The 25391-nt window shown below is 35.0% G+C and overlaps 1 protein-coding gene across 2 annotated transcripts in view; it reads right to left on the bottom strand.

Annotated features, from left to right (window-relative positions):
- The window catches only part of DPYD (dihydropyrimidine dehydrogenase), an 880709-nt gene that overhangs the window by 514538 nt on the left and 340780 nt on the right, over window positions 1-25391 (bottom strand). For both annotated transcript variants that reach the window (XM_043876118.1, XM_043876119.1), the window contains exons 9-10: window positions 2216-2323; window positions 348-517 (exon numbers count right to left, since the gene is read on the bottom strand). In XM_043876118.1, the coding sequence (XP_043732053.1) occupies window positions 348-517; window positions 2216-2323 (278 nt within the window). The remainder of the gene's footprint in view (window positions 1-347; window positions 518-2215; window positions 2324-25391) is intronic.

Below are 25391 nucleotides of genomic sequence, written 5' to 3'. Positions count from 1 at the left end.
TTTGGGAAGAGTATCTATTGTTAGGATATGGAAGACTTAGCACATTCCACTGCTACTAAAATACAACATCTTTCAATGATACTAACACAGAATAAGAAACACTTGTGAAATGACAAAGATAAATTCATTTTCTCCAAATCAGTGTTATAAAATAATTTTTTTTTCCTTTGAATGTCTGTACTAAAAAATAGCAACTATGGGTAACCCAGAAATTTTAAACTTTGCATTTCACAATCTGAAGAACAATCTAGTGATTTAAACTAAGAGCCTGCACATTAACAGTTATATCTTCTAAAATCTGTTGCATTACAACTCCATATTTTCTGACGGTTTTTTTTTTTTTTTACCTCCTCAGGGACAGCTCTTATATTAACAAAGCCTTTTCTGAAGACGATGAACACTCGGCGGGCTCCACAACGTAAAGCGGATGTCGCGCAGTCGAAAGCTGTGTCTCCAGCTCCGAGCACAATCACGGCTCCCCGTATCGACAGCAGTGGAGAGTGACAGGCGCACATTCCTGAATGATGAAAGGAAAACCCCATTTTCAAGTAGAGAAACCATTTCTGCATGACAGCTCAAAAGATACTTGTACTCAAAGCAGTGTAAAATTGCATCTTGCAGTTCTCCAGGATGGAGTGTCACTATCAAATTATTCTGCTTCATTGAAAGACAGTTTTATTCCCACTTTAAAAATATGCTCATATATGTAATTTCATAGTCAATACCTTTAACTTGTTTTTTTTCTCTTCTTTCTAGAAGGATATCTGTAACACATTTTGAAGAGTTTGGGTCTTAAGAAGCTGGAATCAACCTATTAAAACTCTCTTTGTCAAAGTTGTGATGTGTATTTTTAACTTACTGTCATTAAGTTGTTTGTTAGAAGGAAAAGAGTGATCCTTGTGATCTGGGTTAATAATCTGCAGTATTTCATTACAACATTTAATTTCTTATGTGTACCCTGCTGTATATTTGGTAAATTTTGAAAATTAACATGCTTAGTATGTTCCCTTTATGTAACTGAAGAATTTCTAAGAATTATTTCCTTCAAATAGTTAAAACAAAACTTTATCCCTTTTGTTTTTTTAATTTTTTTGCTTTTCCCTGGTTTTGTTTGTAAAATTGAACAATTAAAAAATATTAATTTCCAAGTGAGCATTTTTCAACAGCATTTATATAAAGATTTGATGTCCACATGAAGATTCTTTAAAAAAGTAAAAGCAGGTGTTTGCTATATAATAGGTAGCATTGTATTATTGGATTAAATAAAATTGCTGACAAGATAAATTACTATAATTTTTGAAATGGTACCACATATAACTTAGTGTTATCATTTTGCTTGAAAGTTTTTGTTTGGGGTTACATAATTAGCCCTCTGTAACTCTCAAATACGTACTATGTGTACTACGATATTCTTGCTTCCCAAGCAAGCATCATGTTCTCTTGGGGAAAAAAGATGAAGATAGTACACAAATTTAGCTGTAAAATTCTGCAGATTGATCTAAGAGAGGCAGTTTCTTATATTTTTCAATTTTAGGAGAATAAATATAAGTTCTTATTTTTTCAGTAGGTAATTATATGTTAGAACAGCTTAAGTTCAAAATTCTTTAAAAGTATATATTTAAGGAGTTTGGCTATTGGCTTTTAGGGAATACCCTGTAGTTTCTTTCTCACTAAGATGATGACTCTAGCCCAGTCACAGCAGAAGACAAGCATAGCTTCTGGTTGGTCTTCTTGTGGTATGTGAAGTGATATCAAACAGAGACTAGGTATTAGGGTATTCATCAAAATGTTTTACTTTAATTTTATAAAACTGGTTCAAGAAGGGACTGAATCTTTCTGCTTGTATGGATACAAAGAAGACACGATCACCTGCCCCATTTTAAAACAAACAAACAAAAAAACAGTTCCCAAAGTGAAGTTAAGTTTCTTTTAAGAACACCTTCTGATGTTTAAGACACTCTTATTTTGAAGCAACTTTTCACAATGCAGTTTAGACCTGTATATAATCCTTATGATGATGTTCAATTAGGAGGATGGACAAATATGTGATTATGGCTAAGAACTATATCAGATTTTTTTTTTTAATTTTACCTTGCTATTATGAAAAGATGAACAGGAGATCTGGAAATTTTCCTACTGAGCCTGGATTTAAGATAATTGTATAATACATACAACAACATAGGCAACATTAGGAACAGAAGACAATTGGGGATACCTGCTTTACTGCTTTTGGCTACAAGAGGCAGAAAGTCTTTGGAAGTGTAAAACCCCTGCTCCTGTGTCAGGCCTTGGAAGACGTGATCCTTTTTGGGTTCTGGCAAACCTAAGTAATACAAATTTATAAAATATCATTAGCAGGAGGAGTGATTTTTCTTACCAACTATTAGAAAGAAAGTGGAAAGCTACAGTCATTAGAATGATGTGGTTCTAAAAGAAAAAATTTATAAGCAAATTAATATAAAAGTGTACAGAACACATTGTAACAGACCTCAGAGTGTACTTTTGATATATAATTTTTATACTTGATAAATAACTTGTACTTTTGATGTATATGTAAAGCATACATCATAAATCACACATTTATGTACACATATACAAAAACAGATACACACATATAGTGTTAAGAGGGAAATCAGGTTATATTCTTTCCTCATATCATAAATAAAAATATTATTTCTGGGTATTAAAGTGCTAAATATAAAAAATTCATCACAAAAACTAAATGAAAATATGGATTTGTATTTATCTAGTTCCTGAACATGGAAGCTAATTATAAGGGGAAAAAAAAGACTAAAAGACTTCAGAGGAAAAAAGAGTTTTATCACAAATATTCAGCTACTTCTACATTTCAAAATATACACAAATTAAATAGTGAATGATTAACTAGAAGGCTATTTTGACAAATAAAAGGTCTTTTCTATATAAAGACATTTCTCAATTCTAGTAAGAAACATAAATTCTCAATAGAAGAATAAACAAAGGATAATAAAAATGGGATAACAAAAATACAGCTTATAAGCACCAAAAATCTTAAACCCTTTAGGTAATATAAGAACTGCCTGTTAAAGCAATAAGATATGATTTCTCTTCTATTAAAAAGTAAAGGACTTAAGAAAACTACACCATATGGCAAGGTTAAAAATGGGATTCGTTATGCTCCTTTGGTAGAAATTTAGTAGAAACTGGTGCTCAATTTCTAAAAAATGTTTTGAATCTATCATAAGAAAACACTAAGACATGCAAATAAAGGTTTAATGTACAAAAACGGTCATTGCAAAAAAAAAAAAGAAAAAAATGAAAGAGAGAGACAAATAAAGGATAGAGGAATACAAAAATGCCACAGAATGAATAATACAGTTTTAGTTTAAGAAAAGAAAAAGATAATAGAACAAAATGCAGTCATTAAAACAAACATTTGAAAAATGTGGTAACAGATTGCAGTAAAAATACAATTTTAAATAAACCAGCAGGACACAAAGCATTGTATATTCAAGTTTTGTAAAAAAAAATATACATATATATATATATATATAAACAATACAATCTGAATAGTGATCATTTCTGGTAGTGAGATTAAGGATATTCCATTGGTTTTTGTTGTTTTTTTTCCATACTTGCCAAATGGTCTGTAATATTCATGTATCAACTAACTAGGAAATAATTGCCAACAGTTTGAAAAGAATGTGAATAGGCAGCTAAAATGTTTTCAAACTACAGCTGAAACAAATCTGAGAGCTTTCACTCCACTACAGGAAAGCTTTTCATCTCAATTCCGTAAGGAGGAAATTTAAGTTTAATGTTATTTACTATCTAAAATTCCGTCGACCGGTAGGCCGGTCCAGAGAAGCAGGAGTTTACTTCATAGTTAAATGAAGGGCAATGGTAGCTGCTGGTGGACACAAAGAGCAAAAAGCATGGCGCAAGGGATGAGTTTTGTTGTGTGAGATAAGGTAGATACTGTGTTTGACCTGAAAACTGAAAGGGCCTTGTGGATTGAGTTTGTAGCCAGCAATAAACCACTCCTGTCCCTTCAAATTAAATCAAACATTTTTCTTCCCTGTCCATCACCTCCTCCATTTACTCCCCAAAAACATTTGCCTTTTGTATTTAGATTATTCTAAAAGCATTATTTTAAGTTATTTTAATTATTTAAGAAAGTTAGGCAAATCATTTGACTTGCCTTTGTCTTACTTCTCTATAAATGAAAGGGGGGTTCAGGATGGGGAACACATGTAAATCCATGGCTGATTCATGTCAATGTATGGCAAAAACTACTACAATATTGTAAAGTAATTAGCCTCCAACTAATAAAAATAAATGAAAAAAAAAATGAAAGGAGGATAAGTTTATTTCTTCATTTGCTGACATTGATGAATATACTTTAGTCTATTTGTAACATGGCAACTATTACATAAATGTGTGGTTACTAATGTAATTATTTTAGAAAGACTGAAATGGGGGTGGATACAGTTACATAAATAAGTGGTGACTAAGTACTTGAAGATCCTAATGACAAAATAATTTTTCTCTAAAGTTATTATGATGATTGTAGTTTGAGCTACATTTGATTAGTCAAAGGAATATAGATCATTTTATATACATATATACAAATATACATATATATATATTTAAATAATGACCTGTCATCACTCTTATATTACTATACCATAGAGATTGTGTATGTTCTATGATACCCATTTTCTCATTTTCCTGTTAAAAAACAATAAACAACAAGGAAAATAATGTGAAGTGTTTTGCAATTTCAAGGTGATATGATAAGGAAAAATGTTTAAGGCAGATCAAAAACAAAGCACAGAGAATGTAAGTGGTGGATAAGAATTCCACAGTTTCTGGTAACGAAGTCTAAGATCATTCCTTTACTAATTCCTAATCTGATCTTTTTCACTATTTGCTAGGACTAAGGCAAAATGGAGATTTACATCTGTGCTTAATTTCTATAGACCCACTGCTAAAATAACTGTTATATAAAGAAGTGCAAGGCATTCTTATTAAGTGCACTAGCTGACCCACAGAGATGATGACTTTTTCCTCTCCTCGAGAATTATTTCATGAGAAAAAAGCTTTGGTAAAATTTATATTTCCCTTTTTCCCTGGAATCAGACACGGACAAACATGACTGTGTTTCCTGTGTTTTCATCCCACTCTGCATTTATCACTGTAATGAATTTAACATTTACTAGCTCAGAATCTCCCTGTAAATGTTCAGGAGGGCACCAGTTACATATCCTGACCTATAGATATTGGCTTGAGGAGAGGAAAAATGAGCCAGTAACTAGACAGCTCTGCAGCCTGTTTAGCCACATCCCAGTTCATGCACACTTTCAGATTTCCAAGGTCCATGGAGCCCTTCTCTCCCACCTGGGTGGCAGGTCATCCAATAGGGCCCTGTATCTGAACCTCTTCGCACAGACTCTTAGGGAGTCCAGCCCACCTGGCAGAAGTACCCTAATCCTCTGCTAACCATGACGGCTGTTGGGTGATTAGGAACAGGATTTTGTCATCAGACTTTGACGTGAGTTCGTCCTCTCCCATATTTCTGATTGTGATTTTCTGTAAGTTTCTATGCTAATTTTATGTGTACCTAGCAAATATGCCTGTCAAATTATCAACCAAACACTAATCTAGGTATAACTGTGAAGGCATTTAATAGATGCAGTTAATATCTATAATCACTTGATTTTAAGAAAAGGATATTACTTCAATAACCTGGGTAGGCCTCATCCAATAAGTTCAAAGGTCCTAAGAACAAAATTTTTGTTTCCTTAAGGAAGAATAAGTTCTGTCTGTCTGCTGGCCTGACCTATACCTTTCAGATTTGTCAGCTCCCACAATTGCATAAGCTGATTTTTTTAAATAAATTATCCCACTCTATCTTATATTTCCTAAAGTTTTTATCATTTGAGAGAGCCCTGAAATAATTCATTACTCTCTCTGATCTTCTACCTCTGCATTTCTAAAACAGGAATAATAATTATATTCTCTCATAGATGTGAGATTTAAATGAATATCTATCTATCTATAAAGCATTGGGACCTAGTGCATAGTGAATGCTCAATAAATGTTAGCTATTAAGATAGGATTATTATTTGGTACTTTCTATTTTTTTTTTCAAATTCCACATCTTGTGGCAAGGAAAAAATAAAGCTTAAATCAAAGTAAAGTATTAAACTTCAGCAAATTTAAACAAAGTGCTACAAAAGAAGAAAAATGAAGCAACCTTAAGTGAAATATGAAAGATAATGAAACTTGCAAATACCCATCTATCAAAGGAAGATTTCCCTGAGAGTAGGTGGCATATTAATAAATAAGGTACGTGTCTATACTAGGATGATTTCAAAATGGCACTGAAATGACTTTTTAATTCATCTTTCAGTGGGAAGAAGGAGCTTTGTGAATAAAGAGAAATTGACAAAGATTTGACAAACAAAACAGCTCAGTATAATATATGTATAGTGTTCTTTGTCTTTCAATAAGGCCAGATAGTTTCTTTGTTCCCCTAGAATAGTTACTGAAGTTTTTGGTTTTTCAGCATGTATTTATACAAAGGAATACCTTCTTAACAAGCACTGAAAGATTATCAATTTCAATTCTCCAAAAAAAGAAAAGACAGAAAAGTTGGCTTACATTACAGAAAATCTGACTTAACATGTATTGATTATTTACAGGCACTGTTTTAAGTGTCTGACTTATAGGCAGATGATTTTTATATACCAACTCATTTAATTCTCCAAACAACTCTGTAAGACAACTCTATTATCTGCATTGCAGATATGAGGATTTTGATGAACATAAAGATTAAGCAACTCCGTGGAAGGTCATAGAAGAAGGAAGTAGCAATGCCAATTTCTAAACTGGATGATCTGACTACAGAGTGTGTATACTTTAACTTGAAAATGCTGCCTTTGCCACATACAAAGTTATAATTAGGCCCTGTTATAATGTGTTGCTACATAACAAGTGATACCTAAATTAATCATCCAACTTATGTGTTAAGATTCACTGTAAAGCTATGGACACATATACAACACAGAATGTTCCTCTCTAGTGGGAGAGAAAAGACTGGCTGCTTCTCTAGACTGTGTCTTTGTTTTGTGATTACTTTCTCTAGCATAGTTCCTTTCCAAAATGTTTTCCTCCTTTAGTGTATTCCTCTTGACTGTATACTGGTTATTTTTCAATGATTTGCTATTCTTTGAAATCTATATCTCTGCTTTGTTTCCGAAGCACCTCCCTCTGGAACAACTACAGGATAAACAACAGCAGGGTGTACAGTAAATTATTTTTGCTCATATTAAGTTCTATACAACTTCAATGAACATTAACATGATATTAAATATTCTGTTTCATGTCACCGTCTAGTAAGTAATAGAGGAGGAATAAGTTTTAAAGGATGATTCCTCATAGCTATTGTAGGATGGGCATGTTTATGAATTTCTCAGATTTTATATGTAATAGCTGCATGTGTTACTTCACTGGGTCCCTTATTCAGTGTTAACTGATTTGAGCAAGCAATAGTGTGATGCCTCTCATTCGAATGACAGCTAAGCTATATGGGAAAGATGGTGGCCAGATAGACCTGTCACTGGAGACAGCCTCACACATCCCACAGAAGTGGAGAAGACAGCCCAGAACACTATGAGATGGCTTCAGGTACCTGGCAAAAGAGTGGTTTATGAGAAAAGGCAGTACTCTAGTATACTGAACTGTCTCGGCAGGTTCATCAAGCCTTGTTATTTCACACAAGTGCTTTTTTAACAAGAAGATTTTAATAGACACACAAAATCCCACTAACTATGTCCTACTCTCAAGTTCACTGGCTGCACACAGCAAAATGTAGCTGATGGTAAATGTCCTAAGCGTTTCACTTTACCAAGTACTTCTGTATCTGAGACCTTGTTTTCTTCTCATAGAAGAAAGCATGTTGTGTGATCTCAGTCCTCACTGCTAAGCCTGGTTCGGGGAATGGTGCTGCATTAGGAAGAACAATAACATGTGAAGATTAAACATGGATTCATTAAACAAACTCTGAGGGACACTAAGTTATCTACCACAGCTATGCACCTGTGCCTCTGTAAGAAATGTCCCTGTGTAACCATTGGTTTTGGTTTATTAAATCTTTTTAAAGTATTTTAACGTCAACTTACTTATTTTTATCATTTGTAAACACAGCATACTGAATAAGAGTGAAACCTCTAAGTCATTTCTGCATTAAAATTCTAGTTTTAGCACTTACTGGCAATTATGACCTTGGGCAAGCAAATTATTCTTTCTGGGCAGCTGCAGCCTCATCTTAGGTTTGTTAGGAGAATAAAATGAAAACAATATACGTAAAGCTCTTTGCATAGATGTGAAATTCATGTTTCCTTCTATTCATATTCTTTCCCTGAAAGCCTTTGTTTAATATAATCAAATGATACATTTGGCTAGATATGAATTAAATGCTCATCTCATCCATGATATACACAATTAACACTCCTGCACATGTAAACTGTCAGTACCAGAGAGATTGGTTAGAATTTTAGGTAAGAAAATAGGCATGAGCAAGGAGTGGTGGCCTAGCCCAAAAAGGTGCAAATTGATCTCTTAATCCCAACCCAGACAGGCCTAGGACAGCTCAGATATATGCTACAAAATAACCACAAAGAGTTTTCCAATTACTGAACATGCTATAAGCACACAGTGGTTACGAACTAACCACAGGGGCTTCCTCAAGTAACCTCAGGCAGCTAGAAGATCACTCAGTTTAGTTTTCAGTTCAGTCACTCAGTCCTGTCTGACTCTTTGAGACCCCATAGGCTGCAACACGCCAGGCTTCCCTGTCCAACACCAACTCGTGGAGCTTGCTCAAACTCACATCCGTTGAGTGGGTGATGCCATTCAACCATCTCATCCTATGTCATCCCCTTCTCCTGCCTTCAATGCTTCCTAACATCAGGTCTTTTCCAATGAGTCAGTTCTTCACATCAGGTGACCAAAGCATTGGCACTTCAACTTCAGCATCAGTCCTTCCAATGAATATTCAAGACTGATTTCCTTTAGGATCAACTGATTTGACCTCCCTGCAGTCCAAGGGACTCTGAAGAGTCTTCTCCAACACCACAGTTCAAAATCATCAATTCTTTGGCACTCAGCTTTTTTTATGGTCCAACACTCCATACATACATGACTACTGGAAAAACCATAGCTTTGACTATGTAGACCTTTGTTGGCAAAGTAAAGTCTCTGCTTTTTAATATGCTGTCTAGGTTGGTCATAGCTTTTCTTCCAAGGAGCAAGAATCTTTTAATTTCATGGCTGCAGTCACCATCTGAAGTGATTTTGGAGCCCAAGAAAATAAAGTCTGTCAATGTTTCCATTATTTCCCCATCTACTTGCCATGAAGTGATGGGACCAGATGCCATGATCTTAAGTTTTTTGTATGTTGAATTTTAAGCCAGGTTTTCACTCTGCTCTTTCACTTTCATCACAGGGCTCTTTAGTTCTCTTCGCTTCCTATCATAACATTGGTGTCATCTGCATATCTGAGGTAATTGATATTTTTCCTGGCAATCTTGATTCCAGCTTGTGTTTCATCCAGCCTGGCATTTCACATAATACAGTCTGCATATAAGTTAAATGAGCACAGTGAAAATATACAGCCTTGATGGCTCTCAAATTAATTTCTTTACTGTATCTATGTTTTATTAAGCCATAATTGAAATATATTAGTTTTAGGTGTACAACATGATTCAATATTTGTATATATTATCAAATGATTACCACAATAAGTCATTTAACTGCCTTGCTTTTAGAATGAAGATATTCCTGACTTACATATGGGATTGTTCTGAAAATGAGGTAGAAAATTATGCATAAAAACACTCTGGAAGTTTAAAAAAAACAGCACTCTGACTAAATCTAAAATAACATTCAAATGTAAATTATTATTACTGTCTGGTAAAAGTCAAAAGGGCTTCCCTGATAGCTCAGTTGGCAAAAAATCTGTCTGCAATGTAGGAGATCCCAGTTCATTTCCTGGGTCAATCCTCTGGAGAAGGGATAGGCTACCCACTCCAGTATTCTTGGGCTTCCCTGGTGGCTCAGCTGGTAAACAATCTGCCTACAATGCAAGAGACATGGGTCCGATCCCTGGGTTGGGAAGATCCCCTGGAGAAGGGTAAGGCTACCCACTCCAGTATTCTGGCCTGGAGAATTCCATAGGCTGTATATAGTCCATGGGGTAGCAAAGAGTGGGACATGACTGAGCGACTTTCACTTTCACTTTCAAAATACAAAAACCATGGATAATAAAGACTCACATTATAAAAGATTAATAGTACACACTTTCACAAACAAAAAATACTGTAGTTAATTATAAGAAGATATTTAAATGGCTGTATGTAGATATGTAAATGTAGGAATGAGTCATAAATTCATATATTTGTGGATATATATGTTTATATACTTAGAAAAAGTAAACTATTTCCATATCAAGTCTGAACAGTTGAGATTACAATATGGAAGTAAAATACTCTTTTCAAGGGCCTAAGCATTTCAAAATTCCACTATGGATTATAAAGTTCTTCAACTGTCACTTAAAAATCATTTAAATGGCTTAAAGGATTTATATCTTATTTCCAAGGGAAAACAGTGCCATAAGGGTTATCATTCCAGGATCTATATATTGACTGGAAAGAGAACAGATCAATGATGCCCTATTGTGATTCTTTTCTCAATAAAACTCCCCTTCTTTTTTCTGACACCCCACTGTAAATATGTTTAGCTCTGAGTGTTCAGACTGAATTCAGAAAGAATGGAGTGATTCTAAATAATACATATGAAATCAGATCACCATGCATCACAATAGTATTCATTTCACTGATTTTTAAATCCCCATTAAACATCTCTTCTGTATAACCACAGTCTAGTCCTTCTCTATGTGACCAACCACAAGCATTAATTGTATGGATCATATAATTCGTTAGAGCATAGCAAGATGAAGACTTTCAAAAAATGTTATGAATGAAATCATCTCATATTTTTTCCCATTTCACAAGTTCTTTTTCTGTACAAAGACATATAACAATAATGACATCCAGAACTAAGAGAGGCTCTTCATATAATTTTGGATAGAGGCTGAACTAAGACCATTTTTACTTTTTTTGTATTTCATTATAAAAATAGTAAAATTTAAAAAGCATTGGGAAAAAAAAAGCATTGGAGAAGAGAATAAAGTAAACAAACATAATAATTCCTACAACATTACAAATGTATTTCACTTTGATTTTATGATTTCATGTAGAAAATATCTACAAGTTCTATTATATCAATGATAACAGTACATAAAACTTCATATTAAAACTTAATATCAGGCTCCAATGTAGAGTTTGTATGGGTGACAATACATAAAATAAAGCATTGTATTCACAAGATCAACACATATGAAGTAAACTACTTGAATCCAAGGAGTTAAAATTCTTCTAGAAGATTTTTTTAACCTGTTATAAAATATCTAGCAATTTCATACAACAAATTGAGAATACTGCTTACTATGCATTTCATTTATACTCTCATAATTTTTACTTCTTTCATACATTTGGAAAAAACAGAGAGAGGGAGACTTTATTTCCATTAATGCAATAATGTCTAAGAATTCAAAGATGGATAAAATATCCTTGAGTATATTTTACTTTCCTGATAAATAATGCTTATACTTAGGATTGTTGCTGCTGCTACTGCTGCTAAGTCACATCTTTCGTGTCCGACTCTGTGTGACCCCATAGATGGCAGCCCACCAGGCTCCACCATCCCTGGGATTCTCCAGGCAAGAACACTGGAGTGGGTTGCCATTTCCTTCTCGAGTGCATGAAAGTGAAAAGTGAAAGTGAAGTTGCTCAGTCGTGTCCAGCTCTTAGTGACCCCATGGACTGCAGCCCATCAGGCTCCTCCGTTCATGTGATTTTCCAGGCAAGAGTACTGGAGTGGGGTGTCATTGCCTTCTCTAACTTAGGGTTGTTAGGTAGTTAGAATAGGAAAAAGGAGTCCAGAATGGCAGTGGCTAAAAGACAAAGAAGGGAAAAGCCCACAAAAATAGAACAAAGGAAGGTCCCAGGACCAGAGTGAGGACCTCCTGGTTAGCCCAATTTACATAGGGCAGGCTCAGGGGGAGGAGAAAAAAACATAAAAAGAGGAGCCAAAATTGAGCCTCTGACTCTCTTCTCTTTGCATTTTTTGGGTCGGCCCGCCCTCACGGCTTGAGGATGTGTTTTCCTTTGCTTCCCAAATAAAACTGAACTGTAACACTGGGTCCATCCATCGTTTCAAATTTTTGCTGCAGCGAGACAGACCGAGGAAATTACACACTCTCCTGACAGGATCTACCTTATCTATTGCTCTCTATACAAAAGGACACATGAAGGAACCAAAAAGATAAAATATTGGACCAAAAAAAAAATGATGAAATATTTTTCTTTATATTTTTGTAATCTAACTTTCTTAAAATTAGCAAAATTTATTTTACTAATTAAAATTTAATTTTAATATAAACATAAGATCTCATTAAAAGCTCTCTTCCAGAAAAGATTTATTAATGTAATTTTCTATTTCTGTCACAAAATTATACCTATCCCTTTGATTCTTGGTATTATTTATTAAAGTGTGTTTTATCTCTTGGGCCTTTTCTATTTATTTTCCTCTCTTCTCTCTTCTCTGCTTCTCATTTTCATTTGGCTTTTGCCCTAAAACAATTTCCTTAAATTTTAATCCTCACATCATGAAGTAAGGGTAAGCAAAAAAATTCAAAGAACATGCCTCAGGCAAAGGTTTTTTCCTTAATGACTAGAATTCTTAGATGGTGTTAGAAAATTACTATTTAGGACTATGTAGTATACTATGCTCCAAAGTAAAGAAATCATTAATAATAAAATACTAAAAGGAACAGTTATATTACAAAATAAATCTACCAGGCTTACAAAGAAAACAAATTTGCAACAGCCACCTGCTGTGGAGATGAGGCAGTAATCTCAACAGCAGGAAATAAAAGAGAAGAGAGGAGAAAAATACAAAAGCACAGACATTAAAAAAGTAATTAAAACACTTATCTCCATCGACATACATAACGAAAAAAACCCTCAACCAGCCACCTAAAAACATACTCTATTGAACTGCACAGCAGGAAATAGCATTAAAGCTGCCACCATAAACACATATTCTGTAGAACGGAGAAGACCCCTTTAAAAATATAATCTCAAAAGTATTACTAATGTGTTAATCACCAGTAAATGTATCTCACATTCATTGTATTGTATTAGTTACCTTCTCAAAGGTATTTTTAATTTCATTTCTACACTTTTTATTCAAATAAATCCTTAAGTATAGGTACTGGTAACCTCTTTATTTGTAATCTTTCTAGTGAATTTTACAACTATATTGTGAGACCAAAGTATTCTGTATTATCAAAACTTTACACAAAACATTTTAACATAACATGCATTTAGATAACGCAGTTAAACTGTGTCCTTTAAAGCAAAAATCATCTTTGCTATAGTACTGAAATAAAAAGTGAAACACAATGCAAGAGTTGAGGTCATGGATTATGGATTAAAACTGAAATGAAAGCCAAAAATCATTCTGAATTACTCAAGTATGCCCTGGCCTTCAAAGCTCTGCAAAGTGAAGCAATGCAGGTTTAAGCAAGCAAGTGGCGGACTCTAAAATAAAGACCATGCACCAAATGTGCTTGGTGACGCTCTCAGCTGCTCAAAGTTGTTTCTTCATCTATACAGTTCTCCACAGGTATGTCTGTGAAACAATAGAGAGCTGCCTGATTCAGACTCAAAAGACTTCTAATGGACTTCTGGCCTTTACTTTTTAGCTATTGGCTATAAGCCTGTGCCCAACTCATTAAATTTTAAACCTCAGTTTTCTCATCTTTGAAATTAGAAGAATCACAAAAGTGCATTTCCTTACAGAACTGTTACATGGACAAGTAAGCATAATGCAGCTCTGTACTGCTGAATCAACTTAATTTTACATGTAGAAAAGCAATTCATAATCATAAATATTGGTTTTTATATCATATAATTAATCTTTTAAGTATGCATTTTGTTCTTCACTCAAATGATACATTTCTGTGCAAATTTATTTATCTTCCTCTAAATCACTACTGTGGTTTTATAAATCTTACAAGGAAACACTTACCTCAGATGACTTTTTTTTCAAGAAATGTGTATGATATGAGAAAACATTAAATTATTTCCAAGATTAAATACACTTGGAATGTTTTTTAGTACTACTGATATATTGCTGAGCTACGAGCCTTGAAATTAGAATACCTTTCTAGGAATTCAGAAATTTCCACAAAGCAGTAACTTTCCAAGGACATTCTTTATGGATAGACATGGTTAACCATTTCAGAAACACATGGTTGACTCTGAACCTCAATTTGTTCATCCACAAAATAGGCAGATTATCTAGAAACCAAGTTTTGAAACTTGCTTGTGTTTCTCAAAGAATCCAAGACTATGAAAAGTATCTTTGTACATATGTGCATTTTATCGTGTATGTGTGCACAGGGTTCATATCTTTCATTACATACTCAAAGAAGCCTGCAACTCAAAAATGCTTAAAGAATCATATTTACTAAGATTAATTCAACTATATCATACCATTTGGTGCTTCCCTGGTGGCTCAGATGGTAAAGAATCTGCCTGCAATGCAGGAGACCCGGGTTTAATCTCTGGGTTGGGAAGATCCCCTGGAGAAGGGAATGGTAACCCCCTCAATATTCTTGCCTGGAAAATCCCATGGACAGAGGAGCCTGGCAGGCTACAGTCCATGGGGTCACAAAAAGTCAGACACAACTGAATGACTAAAACATGTACCATATCATTTATCCAACTGCCATTCCAAGTACATGGAGTGTGGTCTCAAATGCCAAAATGTAATGTAATTATCCACACCTAACAACTGCTACACACCAGGAATGAATACCAATTTATCTAAGAATTTGTAAATATATTAAGGCCTGATAAAATTAAGTAATAGTTTTGACATCAGACATAACTTTGTTCATATTACTACTCCACTATATATTGACTATGTAACTCACATAATGACAGCAACTTAAATTTCAATTATGTTTCCTTATCTATGAAATCAGGTAGATTAACTGAGATCATATATCTTGATAATATGATAAATGCTTACAATAGTGACTGACATGTGGTAAATGCTAATCAAAGAATTGGCTTTTATATATTTTACCTTTCAAAATCCTATTACTTGCAATGGCTGAATAATATTCCATTGTATCATATAAATCAGCCACTAAAAGGAACAAAATAGGGTCATTTGTAGAGACATGGATGGACCTAGAGACCGTCATACAGAGTGTGAAGTAAGTCAGAAAGAGAAAAGGAAATATGATACATCAATGCATAAATACGGAATCTAGAGCATGGCACAGGTGAACCTATTTCTAAGGCAGGAATAGAGGCACAGACATGAAGGACAGACATGTGGACACGGGGGGAAGGGGAGGGTGGGCCACACTGGGAGATTAAGATTGATACATGTATACTACCATGCATAAAACAGAGAGCTAATGGGGACCTGTTATAAAACACAGGAACTTTAGTTAGCTTAGTGCTCTGTGATGACCTAGAGGGGTGGGATGGAGTAGGACGGTGGGAGGGAGATCCAAGAGGAAGCGGATATATATATATATACATATAGCTCACTCACTTAACTGTATGGCAGAAACTAACACAACATTATAAAGCAATTATATTCCAAATTTAAAAACCCTATTACTTTCAACTTGGACCTTCCTTGATATTTTTTTTAATATTTAACATAATTTTAACCTAAAACACCATAACTACCAAAACTATAGACAATTTTTAACTTAAGTGTCAATCAACATTTCCTTAGGCACAGTAATTAACCATATAAAACTCAGCAGATTAAATATATATTCACTATATACCTAGTTCTAAAATTTTTCTTACATAAGAAAGTCAAGCAAAACTACAGTCTATCATGATCAACATTCAAATTTGGATACTAGACATGATTTTTAATTGTGTTTTAAGATCAGATGGAAATAGAAACCTTAGGTATTTCATTTATCTAAACACTTATTCATTAATATATATTGAGTGCCTACCATGTGCCAGCTGACACATAAGGTACTAGAGATACAAAGATAAATAGCTTCCAATCTAGTGGGAAAAGGACATATAATCAAAAACGTCATAAAACAAGTAAGTGCTATGACAAACAGACACAGAGGAGCCCTTACAAAACACACTTCACCTGATCTGGTGACACTGGTAATTATGTTAGTTATTCAAAGTATTCTGGTAGTCACGTGTGGATGTGAGAGTTGGATCATAAAGAAGGCTGAGTGCCAAATAATTAATGCTTTCAAACTGTGGTTTTGGAGAAGACTCTTGAAGGTCCCCTGGAATGCAAGGAGATCAAACAATTCAATCCTAAAGGAAATAAACCCTGACTATTCATTGCAAAGACTGATGCTGAAGCTGACGCTCCAATACTTTGGCCATCAGATGCAATGAGTCGACTCATTAGAAAACCGACCTGATGCTGAGAAAGATTGAAGGCAAGAGAAGGGGACGACAGAGGATGAGATGTTTAGATGGATCACTGACTCAATGGACATGAGTTTGAACAAGTTCCGAGAGATGGTGAAAGATAGGAAAGCCTGGTGTGCTGCAGTCCAAGGGGTTGCCAAGAGTTGGACACAACTGATCAACTGAACAACAATTCAAAGATGAATGTTTCCCGTGGTAGAAAAAGAAAGAGGAAGAACAAGCAGCATATACAAAGATGTGAATGGGGCAAGCATTAAATCTGACTGAAATGAGGGTGTTGTAGGGGACCAGATAAGGGGGGAGCTGCTGATGTTGTTCAGTCACCAAGTCTTGTCCAACACTTTGCAACCCCCCAGGACTGCAGCATTCCAAGCTCCTCTGTCCTTCACTATTTCGAGGAGTTTGCTCAGATTCATTTCTACTGAGTCAGTAATGTTATCGTCTCTAACCCTCTGCATCCTCTTCTGCTTTTGCTTTCAAACTTTCCAGCATCAGAGTCTTTTCCAGTGAGTCGGCTCTTTGTATCAGGTGGTCAAAGTATTGGAGCTTCAGCTTTAGCAACAGGGGAGAGTCATAACAAAATCTGAAATGTGACAGATAGGGTCCAGACTATAAAAGGCTATGCAAGCCACACTAAGGAGCTTGTATTTCACCTGGAGGAAACACTGCAGGAAAATAATATAGTCAGCTTTGTATATTACCAAGGACAAATTGGTAGCAGGGTGTAGAACTGATTCGCAGGTGGTGAAAATGAAGAAACTAAATAATGTAAGGGGATGCTGCATAAATCCAGATAAGAAAGGAACACTAACCTTGTACTTCTCAACCTGGATTATTAGTAATCTCCACTAACAAGGCATGGCAGGGAGTGTCCACAGCCTCAGTACAAATACAGTCTACCTTCCTGGGGCAACAATTTCAATCAAAGATAGGTAATGTAAATTATGGTGTTTATATTAAGACAAAAATGGAGATGCAGATGAGTGAAATGCAAATTATGAAGAAAATTTTAGTACTTCAAAGAAATTCTGTATGTGGGATTTGAAACTGTGCCTCAGGATTCCCTAGAGGTATGCTTTCCCTTTCTTCTCCTATTACAGTATCTTTAATAGAAAAAAAAAAAAGGATTCACATTAAGACACTGACAGTGGGGATACAGGAGAATAAAAACATATCCTAAAAGTCTTTGGGGGTTAATTTCAATGGATTTGGCACCTAGTGGATGAGAGGTGTAGAAGGACTAGTGGGGCCAAAGCTGAGCCTCAACTTCCTCTTCCGGTGGCTTTCTCAACAATAGAGTGCCTGACTATAGGCCAGGACAGCAAAGGAGGAGCAGATCCTAGGCAACAATATTATCCCATTTGGAACATATTTAATAGCGTGTAGGGCAACCAGAAAAGTTATCCTACAGATAACAGACAAGTAAAAATTTAAGTCTGAAGCTCATGAAAGAAATCTGGTCTGGACCAAGAGATCTGAAAAGTATCAGCCAACAGACTGAACTGGAAGCCATGAATGCTAATGAACTAATCCTGAGCTAAAGAAATCCCATGGTAGAGCCCTACATAACAAATCAATAGCACATTTAAAGGAAGAAAGAGGAAGAGGAGCCCAAACGGAAATTGAAGAGGGATCAGTCAGGAGGGGCAAGAGAAAGCAGCATGCTGAAAGCCAAGAGAAGAGAGATGTGAGTCCATACCTTCTTGTCTGCAGAAGAAAATATACAACAATAACAAAAATTCATATATGTGTATGTGTGTGTCTCCAGTGTATAAAAATGTACCAGGAGACAGGTGTTTAAAGAGTACTTTTGATTTTAGAACTCATCCTACCTGAATTTTAAGTACAGTACCAGGTCATTATACTATAAAATGGGAACAAACAGCATTAATTAATTATTTTTAGAAATAATGTAATGAAAGTGTATTTTCAAAAAAGAGATAAAACAGGACAGAAACAACAAAACTGAAATAGATTTACTGTAACTATGAAAATCAAGAAAAATGAGGCGTATCAGAAGAGGAAGAAGAAACAAAATAAACCTTACACTGACACCCACATTACAAGGTATTCTACTGGTAATGCCCACCAAAGTATGATGGGAATATATCATATGCCTTCCTAGGAATCAGTATCAATTGAGAATATATTCACACTAAAGTGCTTTCTTAAGAAGAAAGAATTAGTTAACAATGGCAAATCTACATTAATGAAATTCTGAACGAGGGATATAACAGCTTGTAAAATATTTGTCGATTAAAAACAGTCTTTAGGACGGTTCATAACGAATTTCTCTTAAATAACTTTGTCAAAACTGAAGCTTTGAATTAGGGAGCTGTGTTCCACCTCCAGTAGGTTTGGAAATCCAACAAAAGTAGCTATTGATGTGTGGTTCATCCTGCAACAAACTTTCTGACCTCTGAAAGCAAAACCAAATGACAACTCCCAGACAGGTGAAATACACGGCCAACCAAGGTAGTGACAGTTTGCTCCCAGCTCCTCCACCTACTTGCATGTGATATGCAGCACACTAGCCTATTTCTCTGTACCATAGCTTTTTCTTCTGTAACTGAAGCTTTTAGCACCCCTTCCCTGAGATTTTCCAAGAACTTGAATCATGAAGCATTATACAAATAAATGTAATTAATAATCACTGAAAATACTTTCATTATAATGGACTCTATTACACAGACAAAGAGTCTCATCTTCTTTCACTACTATGAGATGAACAAACTACCGTAACTAGATGCTGGATTAATCAGGGAGATCAAGTTGAAATTCTGGGTTGCTCTTTAGAAATTATTTAAATTACCTATGAACTATTAACACACATACAATTAAAAATTAAATTACATGCAAAAAGCACCTGAACCACTCTAATCATAGTACATAGAGCATATACCTTGACATTGTCAATAAAAAATTACACTTTTTAAAGTCATATAAACTAATAAATTCTATCCCAAATGCCTGTGGTTTTGTGAACTGAGCAATCAATGTTTTCATCTTTTCTTTTTTTATCCAGTTTCTGAACAGGTCATTTCTACTCTGAAATATGATTTTAGGGCCATTTCTTATAATTGTAAATATTTTCAGATAGTTTTAAAAAGTCACATTCTAATGCTAAGCTGTTTGAGTTGTGCTGCTTAGAGCGTGGTTCATGTAAAACCAATATTAGCGATTTAATCTAATTCAATAGTTTTACATTTCAGCCACAATTAACTCTAACTTGCTGCCTGTATTCTGTATATTACAAAGAAGAGGAGATAGGATGTAGTTCAGAAGCTCTCTTCCCCACAACTGTCTTAAATACAGACTCAACTTCATATAAGCTTCGCAGTAATAAATATTTTAAGAGTTTACATTTGTAGAGTGTTTTACTACCAAAAAAATATTTCTTGTATATTTGAGCTCCACAACAACTTTATCAGCTAGACATCTTTATGACTATTTAAAAAATGAGCAAACTGAGGTTCAAGGCAGTGAAATAAGCTTTCTAAAATCTCATAGCTAATAAGTGCCAAAGCCAGATTTAATCCAGCAAAAGCTCTTAAATATAGTGTCTCTTCCACCATTATATAAAATATATATTTAGGGTAGCATATAGTCTTTATCATTAGGGGAAAAAAAGGAAGCATAATTTAGTCTTTAAAAATTTAGCATTCAGTAATCTGTGGCACCTTAAATTTTCTGACTGTTAATACAGTAGTTTTATTCATAAGAAAGATAAAAACAGGCTTTAAAGATTAGTAGGTAATTATTCACGTATCATCCCACCTACACTACAATTTTAAAGATTTTAGTAAAACTATGCCTACTTAATTTTAAATGATGTCTTGTAAAAGGATTTTCTAAGCATTATTCATTTGTTTAAAGCTCAGATCTACAATGACAAACCCATCATCAATTCACTTTGATGAAAGGGTAATAATGAAAGCATTATTTTCTTTTTTTCACTGCAAGTCATTTGACCTGTTAAGTCAACTCTCAAATTTTCATTCATTATTTCTACATGAAGGATTTTGCCAGCTCAAAAAAGTATAAATCTTCATTTGTCAAATTTAAACTCTCCCTGTCCCAGTTGCTATCAGGGCTCATAGCTCTTATCCTTTAAAAACAGCAAAATATTGTCAAGTCATACAACCTCCCAACAGCCGCAGATGACCCCTGGAATCAATAATATTTGTAACTTGTAAGTGCACCGTTAAGGAGAACAGAAGGCAAGCACTGTCCTCGTTAACCACATTGAGCTCTGATACTACAGCCAACTCCCTTGTGTGGTCCGTGATCAATTTTAATCTTCGGACCAAGAATAAAAGAATGCAGACTCCTGATTCTGGATTCATCTTGAAAGGAGGTTATAGATTTGTACTTCTGCAGTGGGAATGAAAGATTTAATTCAACTGGCATTCCAGGAAAGAATACATCTAAACTATCATTCCTCCTCATTACCCTCACTGCTTCCAGGGTCCTCTATTGACAAGCTAAATACTGAAAAATGTATATGCAATGGGTTAAAAAAGCAAAGCTCTTTGTGGACATGTGATCAACTGACTACAAAAACAGACTTTATAGTGATTTGTTTCACTACTACATTTAAAGTGCAATCACTTTTTATATCTTGAATTTCATCATACTTTTGCACCATACTTCTTTGAGTGAAAATCTTTATGTTTAAGCAATTAAAGACTGCATCATTTACTAAAATCAGCATTTGAAAAAGTAACTATTAATTGTTTCCAGATGCATACGTTCAGGTACACTGTTACATTTTTGGTAACTTTAAATTGCAAACTGATATGAATAAGTAAGGTACTACCAGTTTATCAGTTTTATATCTTTATATCCATGTCTCTCTATATATAGTAATATAAATATGTATGGTAATGCATTTACACAAAATGCAGAAACATTCTTATTTCTCTATAAAGATAATAAATAACACATTTTATTGTTAAACATAGAGCAAATATAAAGTATTCCAGAAGTTTTCAGGAACAGTCAAGATAACTATATTTGAAAAATCCCTAGTTACTATAGAATAGAATTTTCACTACATCAGATAAAAATTCCTAGTCCATGTCATCACCACCATCGTTGCAGCAGTTTGTGAGCATTCATGATGCATCATGTATTGTGCTAGACAAAAAAAACAAAAAAAAAACCCAGAAAGGTGTTAAAGAGGCAGAGCCAAAATTTTAATTTCCAACTCTGCTACCTTCCAGTTGTTTGATATTGAGCATATAAATTTACCATCTTTGCCACAGATCCCTCATCTGTAAAACAAGTATGTGGTCATTAATAGCAATGAATTTAGTAAGGTTTTTATAACGAGAAAATGAGAGAATGTAGGAAAATACGGAAGCATGTGTGGTATGTTATGGGCATAAAATAGTTGCTAGATATAATAAAAATACATTCTAGTTCACTCATTCTTTCATTAATAAACTTCCAGACCTACACTTGATGGCTGATTCATGTCAATATATGACAAAAACCACTAGAATATTGTAAAGTAATTAGCCTCCAACTAATAAAAATAAATGGAAAAAAATAAAATAAAACTGATTAGAATATTGGATTTGCATAAAAAAAAAAAACTTCCAGTACGAGCTTGTTATGTAACAAGGACTGTGTTAGGAAACAAGATGAGCAGAAGACTCGACAATCTGATGTTTGCAAGTTGCTTAATTTTTGGACATCAGCCTCTTTATTTACAAAATTAAGATATTAACATTTGTCTTGCAAGACTGCTGTATGGATCAAATGAAATTAATTATGCAAAGTGTCAATCATAACTCCAGCTACATAGAGGGGACGGTCAATAAATACTTATTGAATGAAGAAATAAAGAACTGGACAAAGGGATGGATGGACAGACATATGTTATGCTTTAGGCAGAGAAGAAATAAGAGTGAATCAGTCAGGCATCAGCTCAGAGCACATATTTATAAGTGAACTTAAAATATTTCTAACAAGGTTTTTACATGAAGTCCTGGCAATAAGCACATTTGTTCTGCTTCCTCCCATAGACAAATCAGCATTCAGTAAAAATGTAAATGATAGATACAGATTCCTTTCACAGGAGCTACCTTTTCTCTATTTATTATGTTTCAGTTCACAGTTCAAAAGGCCCAAATTTGGCAGTGTTGCTGCTGGTAAAGGACACACCTGCCAACCCAGGAGACTAAAAGACATGTGTTTGGAAGCTCTTCTGGAAGAAGGCGTGGCAACCGCCTCCAGTATTCCTGCCTGGAGAATCCCATGGAAAGAGGAGCCTGGAGTCCTGGTCCACAGTGTCACGAAGAGTCGGACACAACTGAAGCAGCTTAACACACACGCACAGAGTCAACTGATACTCTAAAACCAATAAAGCAGGGCATGGTGCTGGTTAACAGGAAGGAGTACTTTATTTTATTATTTGATTTTAAAATATTTAATGAAATCCATGACATTTTGAACAGCTAGAAAACTCTGAAAAGGAAACAAGAAAACAGAAATAGGAATCATTTGGACATTTCTATTTTAAGAACAATGACTCCACCTCGGCCAACAGAAGTGAATTTTCTATGTGAAATTTGGTAACAGAAAATTATATTTATACTTCCACTTAAAATGAATATTAATCTTAGTTAAAACATATATTGATCTGAAAAGGATAGTAACATTTTAACCTGTAAGTGAGATTATCACTGTCTATCAGTCCAGATCTGTTCCATGAATGCTCCAATCTGATCAGTTTTAATGAGCTGTTCTCTGAAAGTAATATTCTCCATGCTATATTAAAAGTATAAAGAGAAAGAATCCAGGGATGTACCAGCACCTTACATGGTAATGAAATATGAGGTTAACAGACCCAGTCAAGTGGTAAATAGAATGACAAGCGTAACTGCAGTTAGTTCAAATAAAAGACACCCAGATTCAGGTGGAGGGGCATGAGACCCAGAGTCCAGATCTGGGACTGATTGGCAAAGGGCAGAAAAGAGGGTGAGAACTGGTATTCAGTGAAAAATAAAGTACCACTTCTTGAAAACTGGTTTAGGAAAGCTTTGTGGAACTGAAAAAATTTATTTTAGGTATCTTAAGAGTAATGGAATGGGTGAATTTAACTCAGATGACCATTATATCTACTCCTGTGGGCAGGAATCCCTTAGAAGAAATGGAGTAGCCCTCAGAGTCAACAAGAGTCCGAAATGCAGTACTTGGATGCAATCTCAAAAACGACAGAAGGATCTCTGTTCATTTCCAAGGCAAACCATTCATAATCACACTGATCCAAGTCTATGCCCCGACCAGTAACACTGAAGAAGCTGAACTTGAATGGTTTATGAAGACCTACAAGACTTTCTAGAATGAATACCCAAAAAAGATGTGCCTTTCATTATAGGGGACTGGAATGCAAAAGTAGGAAGTCAAGAAACACCTGGAGTAACAGGAAAATTTGGCCTTGGAGTACAGAATGAAGCAGTGCAAAGGCTAATAGAGTTTTGCCAAGAGAACACACTGGTCATAGCAAACACCCTCTTCCAACAACACAAGAGAAGACTCTACACATGGATATCACCAGATGGTCAATACCGAAATCAGACTGATTATATTCTTTGCAGCCAAAGATGGAGAAGCTCTATATAGTCAGCAAAAACAAGACCATGAGCTGACTGTGGCTCAGATCATGAACTCCTTACTGCCAAATTCAGACTTCAATTGAAGAAAGTAGGGAAAACCACTAGACCATTCAGGTATGACCTAAATCAAATCCCTTACGACTATACAGTGGAAGTGAGAAATAGATTTAAGGGACTAGATCTGATAGACAGAGTGCCTGATGAACTATGGACAGAGGTTCATGACATTGTACAGGAGACAGGGATCAAGACCATCCCCAAGAAAAAGAAATGCAAAAAAGCAAAATGGCTGTCTGAGGAGGCCTTACAAATACTTGTGAAAAGAAGAGAAGCCAAAAGCAAAGGAGGAAAGGAAAGATCTACCTATTTGAATGCAGACATCCAAGGAATAGCAAGGAGAGATAAGAAAGCCTTCCTCAGTGATCAGTGCAAAGAAATAGAGGAAAACAATAGAATGGGAAAGACTAGAGATCTCTTCAAGAAAATTAGAGATACCAAGGGAACATTTCACACAAAGATGGGTTCAATAAAGGACAGAAATGGTATGGACCTAAAAGAAGCAGAAGATATTAAGATGAGATGGCAAGAATACACAAGAAGAATTATAAAAAAAAGATCTTCAAAACCCAGATAATCATGATGGTGTGATCACTCACCTAGAGCCAGACATCCTGGAATGCAAAGTCAAGTGGACCTTAGGAAGCATCACTACAAACAAAGCTAGTGAAGGTAATGAAATTCCAGTTGAGCTATTTCAAATCCTAAGAGATAATGCTGTGAAAGTGCTGCACTCAATATGTCAGCAAATTTAGAAAACTCAGTAGCGGTCAAAGAACTGGAAAAAGTCAGTTTTCCTTCCAATCCCTAAGAAAGGCAATGCCAAAGAATGCTCAAACTACTGCACAATTGCACTCATCTCACACGCTAGTAAAGTAATGCTCAAAATTCTCCAAGCCAGGCTTCAGCAATACATGAACCATGAATTTCCAGATGTTCAAGCTGGTTTTAGAAAAGGCAGAGGAAACAGAGATCAAATTGCCAACATCCTCTGGATCATCAAAAAAGCAAGACAGCTCTAGAAAAACATCTACTTATGCTTTTTTGACTATGCCAAAGCCTTTGACTGTGTGGATCACAACAAACTGTGGAA

Source organism: Cervus elaphus, chromosome 20 (assembly GCF_910594005.1).
Source record: "Cervus elaphus chromosome 20, mCerEla1.1, whole genome shotgun sequence".
Classification (NCBI taxonomy): domain Eukaryota; kingdom Metazoa; phylum Chordata; class Mammalia; order Artiodactyla; family Cervidae; genus Cervus; species Cervus elaphus.
Note: the sequence above shows the minus strand (reverse complement) of the source record. Positions and strands in the feature narration are given on the sequence as shown.